Source organism: Danio rerio, chromosome 24 (genome assembly GCF_052040795.2).
Source record: "Danio rerio strain M-AB ecotype USA chromosome 24, GRCz13ab, whole genome shotgun sequence".
Lineage (NCBI taxonomy): Eukaryota > Metazoa > Chordata > Actinopteri > Cypriniformes > Danionidae > Danio > Danio rerio.
This window is the reverse complement of record NC_141044.1, coordinates 10493923-10509117: the sequence shown is the minus strand read 5'-3', so window position 1 is coordinate 10509117 and position 15195 is coordinate 10493923. Positions and strand designations below refer to the sequence as shown.

Here is a 15195-nt window from a genome sequence, read left to right as displayed (position 1 = left end):
ACAGCAAAACTGCTATTACCAGTGGTGTAAAGTAACAAATTACAAATACTCATGACTGTAACTAAATAGGTTTCAGGAATAGTAATTTACTAAGTAGTACTTTTACTTTCCCTTGAGTACCTTTTTAGTGCTGTATTGGTAATTTTACTTTTTTTTTTCTTGCCTATGGGGATTGACACAAGTAGAATGATCAGTCCTGCAATTTCAGTCCGATCCCAACCCAAATCAAACACACCCGAACCAGCTAATCAAGCTCATCTTAGATATAAGAAACTTTCTGACAGGGTGTGTTGAAGCAAGTTGGAGCTAAACTTGACAGGCCCTCCTGGACAGAGTTTGGTAATCCAATACACCTGGATAAGACTGTATTTCATTGATGAGAAGTTGACGAATGTTTACGGTATGATGACTGAAATGCCCTTAAACAATCACTAAATGCACTACAGAATGTTACGTTTTCACACACATGCAGAAATTGCATGTAAACACATCAACCTTTCCCAGTGTAATACTTAATACTAATTTGAGTACTTTTGAAAGAGCTACTTTTTACTCATACTTTAAGTAATATTTACAACAGATACTTTTACCCTACTTGCACTACATTTTTGGGTAAGTAATAGTACTTTTACCTGAGTATGATTTCTCAGTACTCTTTCCACCACTGGCTATTACCAATAGTTTAAATTAATCTACAAGTACAAAACAAACAAGTTTAACAGCTTCTCTAATGTAATAATTTGTCTTAAAATACAGGCTTAAAATGTTTATATGTTTTTGTTTAATAGTTTCAAGCGTGAAGACAAATACTTTGAATAAGACTTGAAGTATTATATAGAAAAGTAAATGGTTAAATCAGTGCTCATGCAGAACTTGTGCTCAAATTGTGAACTCTTGCAGAGATATAACGATTCCAAAGAACTGTAATTATGTAGATAATTACAAGTCAAATAAAGGTTATATTTTTTTAGTTTTTTCGAGTTCTGGGTTGCGGCTGGAAGGGCATCGCTGCAGATGTTGAAATAGTTGGCTGTTCATTCCCCTGTGGCGACCCCTAAGAAATAAGGGGCTTACTGAATGAATTACTTGCATAAATGTGATATACATACCCTTTGTGTTGGTGGTAATCATTGAAGAGAGAACTGGGCTAATAACAAATGGGCCTTTATAAAACAAATACTGAATGTAGACAACAGAAAAAATATTTAAATGATGTTATTTTATTTTTTTTCAATAGTTGTGATTCATTTTCATTTCGGCTTAGTCCCTTTATTAGGGGTCACCACAGCGGAACCTGCGCAACACAGTGCAACCCATCACTGGGAAACAGGAAACACCCATACACGCCGAGTCACACACATTCACTGAACATACAACTTTGAGGTAAACCCACTCGAATACGGGGAGAACATCCAAACTCCACACAAAAAATGCCACCAAAATTACGTTACAATAACTGTGGTAAAAATAAATTTTATAACAGCATCATTGATAATTTTCTGGACCTTAACTACCGTGGTACACATTTATTTTCTCATTAAAATGTAAATGAAATATAAATGAGACTTTAATAAATTAATTTGACAGAGTCAACACTTTTCATGAGACATTTTACAATAAATTCAAGACACAATAATAATGGACTCATGACAATCATGTTTATGTCAGATTTATGACAAGTTATGTTGTCGTCATGATATGAAGCTGTCATGACAAAGGTTATTGTGTTTATGTTAACTTGTCCTAGCAATGACATCTCAAACAATTTCACCTTTGAATTTAAAATTTAATAGCAGAGCGAATGACACTTAATATTGGTTGTCATAAGCATGTATAGAATGTCATTCACATTTATGACATGTGTCATGATTATAAAGATATCAAGACAGTCTTATGAATAAGTAAAAAATTGTCATAATATCATTAAAGTGATCCTTCACTTTCCTTCGGCTTAGTCCCTTTATTCATCAGGGATCCCAACAGTGGAATGAACCATTAACTTATCCAGCATATGTTTTACACAGCGCATGCACTTCCAGCTGCAACCCAGTACTGGGAAACATCCAAACACACTTATTCACACACATGCACTATAGACAATTTAGCTAATTCAATTTACCTATTCAACATGTCTTTGGACTGTGGGGGAAACCGGAGCACCCGGAAACCCACACCAACATGGGGAGAACATGTAAACTCCAAAGAGAAATGCCAACTGACCCAGCTGGGACTCGAACCAGTGACCTTTTTGCTGTGAGGCGACAGTGCTAACCACTGAGCCACTGTGTCGCCCTAAAGTGATCATGCCAAGTCATATTCAAGAAGTCATCTAGCTTATTTAAAGCATTCAGCATTCCTGCACCATTAACACTCTGAATTCTCCACAAACAGGCGATGTATTATTTTCAAACACAATCTCTCATGTAAAATGAGGCAATGTTCAGCTGTGCTGCAGCTGAGGGAACACTCTACTACTTATAGCTTGTGCTTAAAGCCACATTTGTGTTATTTTAGTAATCTACTATCATCCCAGCATTAATGCCTAAGAGCTAAATCAACACCCAAACCAAACAAAGAATGCTTAGCTATAAAACAACACATTGCCTTGTCCTTTTTCTTTGCTTTTTTGGTGTGTGGCAGCATCTGCTGTTCCCCTGGCCACGTCTGAGGCCTGTATTAGTATCATTTTAATGTTAAAAGTAAAAGAAGGGCGGTGGGGACAAGCCTCAAAAGGGTGGTGGGTGTTTTAGCAGACTCCAACTGAATAATGCACGTCAGTAATAAGGTAGAGAGCAGAGCCTGTAGCCCTGGGCTTTGACCGTCTCAGTGACCTGATTATGTCAGCCAGTGTCAGCCGCCACGACACTACAAACACACAGCGCATCCCATCAACGGCACCGCCATGCCGATACGTCCAGCCAAGCCCTCCAGGCTTCTTCAGAAAAGACAAGGCCTTACCAGTTCGTTAGGTAACGTCTAACGTACAACATGCATGCGCACACTTGGCAGCATTTGTGCGGCAGCTCAAATGAGCGACAATTTATCATATGCCGAACAAGTATGGAATATACAGTTAAAAAAAGCAGAATTATTGGCCCCTTTTAGATTTTTTTTCTTTTTTAAATATTTCTTAAATGATGTTTAACAAAGCAAGGAAATTTTCACAGGATGTTTGATAATATTTTTTTCTTCAGGAGAAAGTCTTATTTGTTTTTATTTAGGCTAGAATAAAAGTAGTTTTTAATTTTTTAAAATACATTTTAAGGTCAATATTATTAACCTCTTTTAGTTATATATTTTTTCGGTAGTCTACAGAACAAACCTTTGTTATACAATAATTTTCCTAATTAAACTAATCTGCCTAGTTAACACTTTAAATGTCACTTTAGGCTGAATACTAGTGTCTTGAAAAATATGCAGTAAAATAGTATGTACTGTCTTCATGGCAAAGATAAAATAAATTTAAAGTTATTTAAATTTAAAGTTATTAGTAATGAGTTATTAAAATTATTATGTTCAGTAATGTTTAAAAAATCTCTTCATTAAACAGAAATTGGAGCAAAAAATTAAACAGGGTGGTTTATAATTCTGACTTCAACTGTATATGCACATAAGCACATTTATATTTACATAACAAGTTTTACAAAAAGAGTTTAATAATGATAATAAATATTACACAAAATGATACAGATTTTATAAAGGTTGGAGTCAGATCTTTTCATGTTTTTGAAACAACTCTCTTATAAAAAAAGCATTTATTTTATTGAAAACAAAAAGTACTAACAATATACTGATTATATATATATATATATATATATATATATATATATATATATATTATATTTATATATATTAAAATAAAATAAAAAAAATAAATTATATATATATATATATATATATATATATATATATATATATATATATATATATATATATATATATATATATATATATATATATATATATTATATATTATTTATTTATTTTTTTATTTTATTTTTTTGCAGCCATTACTCTTCAAATTATTGTTATATGTTGATGAACTCAAAGAAATATTTTTATTATTGTCAATTTGGAAAACAATTGCGCTGCTTAACATTTTAGTACAGACTGAGATAGATAACTTTCACAGAATTATTTTAAAATGATATACATTTCTGTAATATTTATTTATAATGATTATTTTAATTTTAATTTTTGATTTTTTTTAACCACAAAACAGCTGTTAACGAACAAATTAATGGATAGAAATTGACAGATATATATTTGCACAAATGATTTTTTACACTGCTCTGTACAACATTTCTATCTGAAAGACAAATACTTACATGTACAGTATTTATATCTGGTCTAATATTTGCACAACATCAGTAGTGCACTGGTCAGTGTTGTTCTGTCTCTGTTATTTGCACTAAATATTGCACAAACCACACTTTGCGCTCTCATTCTAATTTTTATTTATTTTTAATATATTTTTATATAGTGGTGCACAGCCCTGTGTTATGTTTTCAATTTATGTTGTGTAATGAAGCACCTTGGTCCTGGAGGAACATTGTTTCGTTTGACTGTGTACTGCACTGTATATTGCTGAAATAACAATAAAGCCAACTTGACTTGACTTATTTAAACTAGAGATTCATTGATGTTTATTAATATTCTTAATATGTTTTTATTATCAGTAATTGAGTTTTCAATGTCTTAATTTACCCTCATTTTCCTTCGGCTTATTCCCTTCGTTGTCATGGGTCACCCACTGAGAATGAGCCACCAATTTATCTAGCATATATTTTTCTTGCGGATGCCCTTCTAGCTGTGACCCATCACTGGGAAACACCCATACATTTCATTCACACTCATACACTAAGGACAATTTAGCTTAACCACTTTACCTATAGCGCATGTCTTTGGACATGTGGGGGAAAACAAGTACAACCCTCAGTGCTGGGAATCATTCACACCTTCACACACACAAACTATGGCCAATTAATCCAATTCACCTATACTACATGTCTTTGAACTGTGACATGGAGAGAACATGCAAACTTCACACAGAAATGGCTCAAACCAGTGACCATCCTGCTGTAAGGCAACAGCCAACCACCAAGCCACTGTCTACATTTTTAGTAATTTTTATTATAGTAAATAAAAATAATTCCCTGATAAATATCTTAAATTTTCAATCCGATATGTGACCCTGAACCACGAAACCAGACATTAGTGTTTAGTCTTTTTGTGATTTATACATTCATTTCAATTTAATTTACCTTTATTTGTTTAGTGCTTTTACAATGTAAAATGTGTTAAAGCAGCTTCACATAGAAGATCAGAATAAATTGAAACTGTCAGTTCAGTTTTGTGTTATATATAAGTTCAGTTTAGCTCAGTTCAGTGTGGTTACTGAAATCTGAAACTGTGGACAATGGACACTCATTCATTTTCTTTTTGTCTTAGTGCCTTTATTAATCTGGGGTCGCCACATTGGAATGAATCGCCAACTTATCCAGCTCATGTTTTACGCAGCGAATGCCCTTCCAGCCGCAACCCATTCTTGGGAACACACTCTCATACACACTCCTGTAATTAATCTATAGCGTATGTCTTTGTAACATGGAGAGAACATGCAAACTCCATACAGAAATGTCTCGAACCAGTGACCTTCCTGCTGTAAGACAACAGCCAACCACCAAGCCGCAGCAATCACCAAGCCGCTGTCTACATTTGTAGTAATTTTATTATAGTAAATAAAAATAATTTCTTAAGAAATATTTAAACTTTCGATCTGATATGTGAGCCAGTACCAGCCATAAATGTCTTATTTTTTGAATTTGTGATTTATACATCTGAAATCTGAATAAATAAACAGTGGACATTGAACACTATTTGATCAAAATACTTGAAAAACTTGAAAAACTGGAATCTGAGGGTTAAAATTTTCACAATACTGAGAAAAATAACCTTTAAAGTTGTCCTAATGAAGTGCCTACCAATGCTAATCACTAATTATAAATGCACAAAGATATTTACAAAATATCTCCAAAAACGTAAACTTTAAAAACTTTAAAAAAAAACACACTATCTGTTTGTTCAAACTAATTTAAATTGAGCTGAAACAACACAATTCTAGAGTTTTAGGGGACAACTATGATTAATCCACATAAATTTGTAACAACTAATACGTTAACTTAATCGTTTCATGATGACTTAACATAAATTGATAGTGTGGAACCCAGCATTTTTTAATAGTGAATTTAGTATTCTAATGAATTTTGGCATTAAAGCAAAATCTACACACACACAAACATGCACGCATGCATACACGCACGCACACACACACACAAAGCTTCCAGTGTCTACCAAGCTTCTTCTGCTAAGTTATAAATGAATTTGATTTGATGCATAGCTTTGGCATAAACAACATATACAGATCCCATTTCCTCCTTTCTTGTAGCCCATTTATCGAAATGTCCACACCATGTACAATTCTATGGTTCTTTTAACATATAAAACCTCATTACATATTTTTGATTACATTTACAGCCAAAACTGTTAAAAGCACCCATAAAACCTTCAATCAGAGCTGGTAGGTTACATGAAGAGGCCCTAGAGTACAATTTCTCAAACAACACTTTCCGTCATATTACGGAAGAGAAAGTGTCAATGCGCGGAGGGGAATGAGACAAGGGTTAAGGTAAATAATGCCGTCTGTAGCATGAAAGGGCACATTGGCTATACAATCTTTCCTTTAATATGGGAGCGGTGCGCACCTGCGATAAGATGATTCATTAGATAGGGCTCTGGTCTGACAAGCCTCATCGTTCAAGCCTCTGGATACTGATGGAACAATTCTGCAGCCGGCCCCGTAAATATGACAAGGTCAGCATTTTATCCCCTGCACTCCCACGCTGCTGTCCAATCTAAACACAACGCCCCTCTCGGGCTCGCTCAAACAGGGCTAGAGATGGTCTGCGAAAAACCTAAACTCATTCATAATGTGTGATTCTGTAAAACTTGAAATACGCTGGTACGTTTCTTGGCACTTTCTATATGTAACATCCACAAGAGGGCGCTGTTTTTTTTATAGGTAAATGATTCTTCAAATCTTGAAAAACACTTTTATGTTTGGTGACACTATCTATTGAAAACATCCACTTGAGGGTATTGCTTTTTATACAGTAGGTATATGATTCTTGGTATGTTTCTGCGACTCCTGAAAGGTCAAGAAGGAATCAATAAGTTTTGTGCACGAGCAGAAGAAATCGGTGCGCAAACAAAAAGATTGGCATGCTCGTATTAACGTTACATACATGCAATCCCGAATTGTAATACTGCGCTCCCCACATTTCTCCATTTGTCATTGAAATAACGCCATAGGTAGTTGGTAGATTTATGTAAAAGACCTGCTGCCACAGCTGGAAAAAATCCTTGAGGAAACACTGAACAGTGCCGAAATGTTAACGGGAAATGGACAGTTTTTTTTTTATTTCAGTGCCAAAATTTTGTATTGCGACAAGTCTAACATAGTGAAAGAATCAGTTCATTAACTTAAGTTTGATAAAAGGGATCTAAAACGTGCGTTTGGGAAAGAAAACTTTAGCTAACTGGTGCCATTTCCCTTAACTTAGCTAATAGGTACCCAATTCTAATTATGTTTCTTCAAAATTTCTAAAACAGTGTTACGTTTTTCGAGGCGCTTTTCATATGAAACATTTACTAGATGGCATTGCAATTTATGAGTATGTAATTCTGGCTACGCTTATGCAAAACCTTAAGAATGTTGGTAAGTTTCGGATTATATACTAGAGAGCATTGTATTTGTAGGTACGTGACTCAGGTTACATTTCTGCGAAACCTGATGTTGCTATGTTTCGTGGCTCATATATGAAACATCCACAGGAGGGCGTTGTATTTTTTGTAGGTAAATGATTCTGGCTATGTTTCTTCAAATCTTGAAAAAAAATGTATGTTTCTTGACACTTTCCATATGAAACATCCACTAAAGGGGAATGCTTTTTATACTGTAGATATGCGATTCTTGCTATGCTTCTGCGAATTCTTAAAAATGTTGGTACAATTCAAGCCACTCTACATATGAAACATTCACTAGAGGGCATTGTTTTAATAACAGGTACACAATTCCGATTATGTTTCTTCAAAATCTGAAAAACAGTGTTACGTTTAGAGGCACTTTCTACATGAAACGTTTACTAGACTGCATTGCTTTTTATAAGTATGTGATTTCTGCTTTTCATGGTACATTTTATGAAACACTTACCAGAGGCCATAGTTTTTTATAGGTATGTAATTTTTGCTATGTTTCTGAAACTCCTGAAAAAATGCTTTTGTTTTTTACAATTTGGGAACTTTCCATATGAAACATTCATTAGAGGGTGTTGGTTCATTTATAGTTCAAGATTCTGATTATGTTTCTTCAAAATATGAAATATAGTGTTACATTTTGAGGCACTTTTCATATGAAAGGTTTTCTAGACTGCATTGCATTTTATAAGTATGTGATTCTGGCTACGTTTCTGCAAAACCTGAAACATGCAGGTACATTTCGTGGTACATTTTATTTGAAACTGCCACAAGAGGGCATCGCATTTTATAGGTATGTGATTCTTGCTACGTTTTTGCAACTCCTGAAAAATGTTGGTACAATCTGAGGCACTCTGCAAATGAAACATTCACTAGATGGTGTTTTATTAATAGGCATGCAATTCTGATCATGTTTCTTTAAAATCTGAAAAACAGTGTTATGTTTCAAGGCACTTTTTACATGAAGCGTTTACTAGACGGCATTGATTTTATTAGTATGTGATTCTGGCTACATTTATGCAAAACCTGAAGAACGTTGGTATGTTTCATGACACTTTCAATATGTAATATCCATTAGAGAGCATTGTTTTGGTAGGTATGCGATTCAAGCTACATTTCTGCGAAACCTGAAATATGTAGCGTGGCACGTTCCATATGAAACGTCCACTAGAGGGCGTTGCTTTTTTTTTTTCTTTTTCAAATGTAGGTAAATTTTGCCTACACTGTGAACATGTCTGTTAATTAACAGTTTCATATTTTGTGCTTCACAAGTTTCGATTTATTTACGGTTACATTCTAGGAGTGTCATATCTGCTCTGTTCATTTTTAATGTTGAAAATTCAACTCTACAGCTTAACAAAGTGACTTTTATTCAAATTTTAGTACTTTGAGACTTAAAAAATAATATATAGAGAACTAAGTTTGTAAAACAACAGAAAACGTAATAGCAGCCTATTACCAGATTTTTGTATCGTTATTTACAACACAGACCTAGACAATATACAACTTGATATTAAAAATGTCAAGAAAAGTCATTTTTTTTCAAACTTTTTATCATCAAAAGCTTTTAAAGGAAAGATCAAGTTTCCATAATGCAATGCAAAAGCATAAATGTGAAAAAAATATGATTCACAAAATAAGAAAAACAGACAGTAAATATGTTTTTTTTTGCATGTTTTGTGGCACTTTTTATGTAAAACATTCATAAGAGAACGTTGTTTTTTATAGATACCTGATACTGTTTCTGTACTTTAAATTTGCTGGCATTTTCCATACGAAACGTTTATTAGAAAGCAAAGCTTTTTATATGTATGTGATTCTGGCTAAATTTCTGCAATATTTGAAATCGTGTTTTTTTTGTGGTTCTTTTAATTTAAAACATCATCCAGAGGGTGTTGTTGTTGTTTTTTTTTTATAAGTATAGCTACATTTCAACAAAACATGAAATATGTTGGAACCTTTTCCATACGAAAGGTCTGGCAGAGGGAAGTGATTCTTGCTAACCTAAAAGACATTTACACTTACAATTTTGTGCTTTACTGAATGTTATGTAGTTTTTATATAGCTTTTTACAAATAACTGCATTGATATATAGTTTAATTGTCACTAATCTGCTCCTCTAATTGTAATTTGTGTAAAAAATTATGATTGCCAATGATATTTTACTGCCTTCTAGTTCATATTTTACCTAAAAACTGCATTGAGACATACTTAAATTCACTTTTGTGGTGTTGTAGAAACATAGCCAGAATCATATAATAAAAATGAGCCAAAGTTGACCACAAAAATCCAATCTATATTTATTTGTCTGGGTTACATTTCACTAATAAACGAAATCATGTTCAGACTACTACAGGAGAATGTTTACTTGTCCTTTGTCTCGTGTTATGATTAATGTGCCGCACACTTTAGCTTACACATGCATTTCTTGAGTGCATTTTCATTTGAATATGCTTTGCGAATGTGTGTTCGTACCTGTCCTTGTGCATTGGTGACCAGTTGTCCAGTGACTCCCTGCAGGCTGGACAGAGCATTACCAAACACCTGTGACCCAGCAATTGAACCCATCGCTGCTGCTGCTGCAACCGCTGCTTGACTGGCCAAAGGGTTGAGCTGAGGAAGAGAAAACGATTCACAAATGATTCCACACATTACAGCAAGAATGCATACAATACTGGACTTTTTTCCACAAGTATATAAATTAGAAGAAAAGCTTTAAATTAAACAGATGGTTTCACACAATCAAACCAATTGGACTTTAGTTCAAGGATAAATAAATAAATTGCTGCAGATCCATAATTTTAGATGATTAAATAATTAATTGTAAATGAGAATGAATAAACTCTACATATGAACAATATGAGGATAAGTGTTTAGTAGTTCTGAATAGAAAAACAAAAATTGTATTATATACCTAAACATTCATTCGTTCATTCATTCATTTATTTTCCTTCGGCTCTCCCTTTATTCATCTGGGGTCGCCAGAGCATAATGAACCACCAACTTATCCAGCATATGTTTTACACAGTGGATGGCCTTCCAGCTGCAACCCAGTACTGGGAAATATCCATACACACTCAATCACACACATACACTACAGCCAATTTAGTTTATTCAATCCACCTATACCACATGTCTTCAGGCTATCGGAGAAACTGGAGCCACCGGAGGAAACCCATGCGAACATGGAAACATGCAAACTCCACACAGAAACGCCAACTGGCCCAGCAGGGACTTAAACCAGCGACCTTCTTGCTGTGAGGCGACAGTGCTGACCACTGAGTCACTGTGTCACCTATATAGCTAAAAAGACTTTTCATATTCCATCATCATTTGTCCTTCAGGAGTCTCCAAGTGTAAAACTAAATTTACCTAATGTTTTTTTTTCATTTTAGTGTTTTTTGTAATACACTAATGGAACAATAATGATAAAATAAATGTATTAAGCAACATAAATTATGTGAAAGTTTCATGATAAAAAAATGTTTTATTAATTACAATAAAAAACAATCTGATGACAGCTGTAATATATGTCTTTAGATGACATATAAATGATGATCTGAAGGGCGGTAGGGTGGCTCAGTGGTTAGCACTGTCGCCTCACAGCAAGAAGGTGTGCATGTTAATGAGTGTATTTGGGTGTTTTCCAATACTAGGTTGCAGCTGGAAGGGCCTCTGCTGCGTAAAACATACTGTATGCTGGAATAGTTGGTGGTTCATTCCACTGTGGTGACCTCTGAAATAAAGACTAAGGCAAAGGAAAATGAATGAATGAATGAATGAATGAAGCTTTGTTCCTTTACCATGGAGAAAAAAAAAAACGATTTTTGAATTAATTTTTGCTGTTTTCATATTTATTTTTAAAATAAATTATTCACTTTAAACTTAATAAATTGTCATCCTGAAAAGTAAAAATAATAATAAAAACGATTTTTTCCACATTTTCAGTAAAATATATATTTGAAGACAAAATTATTTACACTTAATTATTTATAAAATTTTTTAACAAAATAGTATAAATAATTCATTCGTATATATATATATATATATATATATATATATATATATATATATATATATATATATATATATATATATATATATATATTTATATATATATATATATATATTTATATATTTATATATATATATATATATATATATATATATATATATATATATATATATATATATCATTCATTCATTTTCTTGTCGGCTTAGTCTCTTTATTAATCCGGGGTCGCCACAGTGGAATGAACCGCCAACTTATCCAGCAAGTTTTTACGCAGCGGATGCCCTTCCAGCCGCAACCCATCTCTGGGAAACATCCACACACACATTCACACACACACTCATACACTACGGACAATTTAGCCAACCCAATTCAACTGTACCGCATGTCTTTGGACTGTGAGGGAAACCCGAGCACCCGGAGGAAACCCACGCGAAGGGAGGGAGAACATGCAAACTCGCCTATATATATATATATATATATATATATATATATATATATATATATATATATATATATATATATATATATATATATATATATATATATATATATAATTATTATTATTATTTTTTTCCATGATGAAAACTATAAAAATATTTAACTGGTTGTTATGCAAGATACTTATGTTCAGCTTAAAGTGCAATTTAAGACATAACTAGGTTAATTAGGTTAATTAGGCGAGTCAACAAGAGTGGTTTGCTTTGTAGACAATAAAAGAAAAAAAAACATCTTAATGAAACTAAAGTTATTGACTAGTTGTTTTTTTAATAGTGTATCTGTTTCCCAGCCAAACTAAAAGACAAGATTTTCTCCAGAAATTATTTTTATTATAATAGTTGTAAAATAAATGTCCTTGCTCTCCTAAACAGCACAGCAAATATTTTCACAGGATAAATATTTTCAGGAGAGCTAACAGTTTTGTCTTGAATATTCATTTTCCTTTGGTTTATTCCCTTTATTCATCAGCGGTCACCACAGCGGAATGAATCGCCAACTTGTCCAGCATATGATTCATGCAGCGGATGCCCTTCCACATCCATACACACTAGTTCACACACATACAATACAGCTAATTTAGTTCATTCTATTCACCTGTATGTCTTTAGAATTGTAGGGGGGAAACCGAAGCACCTGGAGGAAACTCACACGAACATGAGGAGAACATGCAAACTCCACACACAAATGCCAACTAACGCTGCCAGGACACGAAACCAGCGACCTTCTTGCTGTGAGGTGAAAGTGCTAACCACTGAGCCACTGTGCCCCCCCCATTTTTAACAGTATATAAAATATTCCATGACTTATACTGTATAGGATGATGTATTATAGATTATTTAAAGAGCCCATATTATACATGAAATAGGGTCATATCCTGGTTGTAAGGGTCTCCAACAACAGTCTAATATGCATGCAAGGTCAAAAAACACTTTCATGGTCTTATAATCTGCATTTATTTTTACCTAATTATCCCAGCGACTCCTGTATGAATCGTCCAGTGATTCATTTGTTCCCAAACCCCTCCTTAGCGCGGAGCTAATCTGCGCTGATTGGACCGATGACAGTCTGTCGCGATTGGTCGACTGCCTTCAGTCAGAGAGGGAAATGGCCAATAGCTAATCAGCAATTTAAAAAGTAATCACAGTTCATACACGCTCGATAGTGCAGACGTGGATTTTAGCTGCCACACTATGGCGAGTGGATAGTGCCACGGATAACCGAACGAAGGAGACAGTCGTGTACTGGCCATACCACACACACACAAAAACACACACACACCTCCGGATGACAACGCTCCCGCTTCCGCCCGCACCCGCCAGGTTTTAGCCTGAGAACCCGCTCCGTTTTCTGCCCGCCGCGCCCGGTCCCGCTAGAGCGGAGAACACAACCAAAAATCACCCAGTATACAGTCCAGACAGCCAAGCTGTCGTTCGTTCGTTCGCTCGCTCTCTCTCTCTCTCTCTCTCTCTCTCTCTCTCATACGCGCGCGTGCGCACTAACACACACACAAGCACCACGCAGACTCTCTCTTTCTAATTCGCATAGCAATATCCGTGATATTGCTAGACAGCCCGCTCCCGTCCCAAATTAAACCCGTTACCGACCGCTCCCGCGATTTATTCGGAAATTTATTCCCGCGGCTGTCCCCGCGCCAGATTTCTGCGGCGCGGGAATAAATTTCCGAATAAATCGCGGGAGCAGAACTCTAGCACGGAGCTCCATAAACAAACAGCACGCGTCGCGTTTTTAACGTGACTTTGCACGCGATAAGATAAAATATCCAGTTAACCTGATACAGTACACGCGGTTACAAGTAACAAATCACAACTAAATACATTTGCAAGCTAGAGTCAACGAGGCAACAACTTTAACCGCACGTACTTACACTTGAGAAATGGAAGAAACCCATCCTGATGTCCATCAGTAAGTTACTGATCCTTACAAACAAACGCAGATGAAGTATTCTTTGTAGCATGTAGCTTCCAGAAGTTTCCAGTAGTTTCCAACTGCTTGGCTATAATGCTGAGGTTTCATCTTTGGGTAGAGACTCAATATATCCATCTGCAATGTGACTTCAATCGACCGGCATGTTTGTGTGCGTGTGTTTGTGGGTGTGTGTGTGTGTGTGTGTCTGGGTTACTGCGTCAGAGGGCGGGGCCTCAGGTTTGAAATCTCCCGGGTTTGCGCGTGCACGTGAAAAACTTTGTTTCGTTCGTACGTCATGGCGAAACACCTAATGAGTCGGTATCAAGGCGACTCGTTTGAAGCACTATGATTCGACTCTTTTATAGATGAATCAACAGTTTTAAACACTGTATTCTTACAGATTTAAGCCTTAGCTGGATACTTCACTTCACTTAGAGCTGTGTTACACACTACATGGAGGGGAATTTTCAAAAACCCATAATATGGGCTCTTTAATAAACCATGTAAAATGTTTGTCTTTTTGCATTATTCAGAATCATTTAGCATCAGAAACAATCAGATTTAAAGTTTATTAAGTTAAGTTAGTAGCACCACTACTTCAGATAGTTCCCCCGCAGTAATAACGAGTGTGAATGTTCCACTTTACCAGCTCTCAATAAATGCAGGATTAAATATAGCTAGACAGAAAGATCAGAAACCGCAGACTGTTTTACTCTCATCTCTTCATTTTTAAAACTCCCGTGTTAAATTTCTCCTAGTTATAGCGATTTGCTAGCGCTAGAAACACACACAAGCACACATACAAACACACAGGTGAATAAATCAAGCTAACCTCCTAATAAGCCCGGTGAATGCAGTGCTTATTTGGTTGCAGGGCTGCAGAATACAGGCTTATTAGGTTCTTTAAGTAGATCAAGAGCTCACGCAGGACTGCACACAGA

General features: G+C 35.1%; 1 protein-coding gene across 8 annotated transcripts in view; it reads right to left on the bottom strand.

The window, feature by feature from the left end:
* Positions 1 to 15195, bottom strand: part of pou6f2 (POU class 6 homeobox 2) — a 232754-nt gene that overhangs the window by 45024 nt on the left and 172535 nt on the right. For all 8 annotated transcript variants that reach the window (XM_087309297.1, XM_087309300.1, XM_087309294.1 and 5 more), the window contains one exon: positions 10291 to 10428. In XM_087309297.1, coding sequence (XP_087165423.1) covers positions 10291 to 10428 — 138 coding nt within the window. The remainder of the gene's footprint in view (positions 1 to 10290; positions 10429 to 15195) is intronic.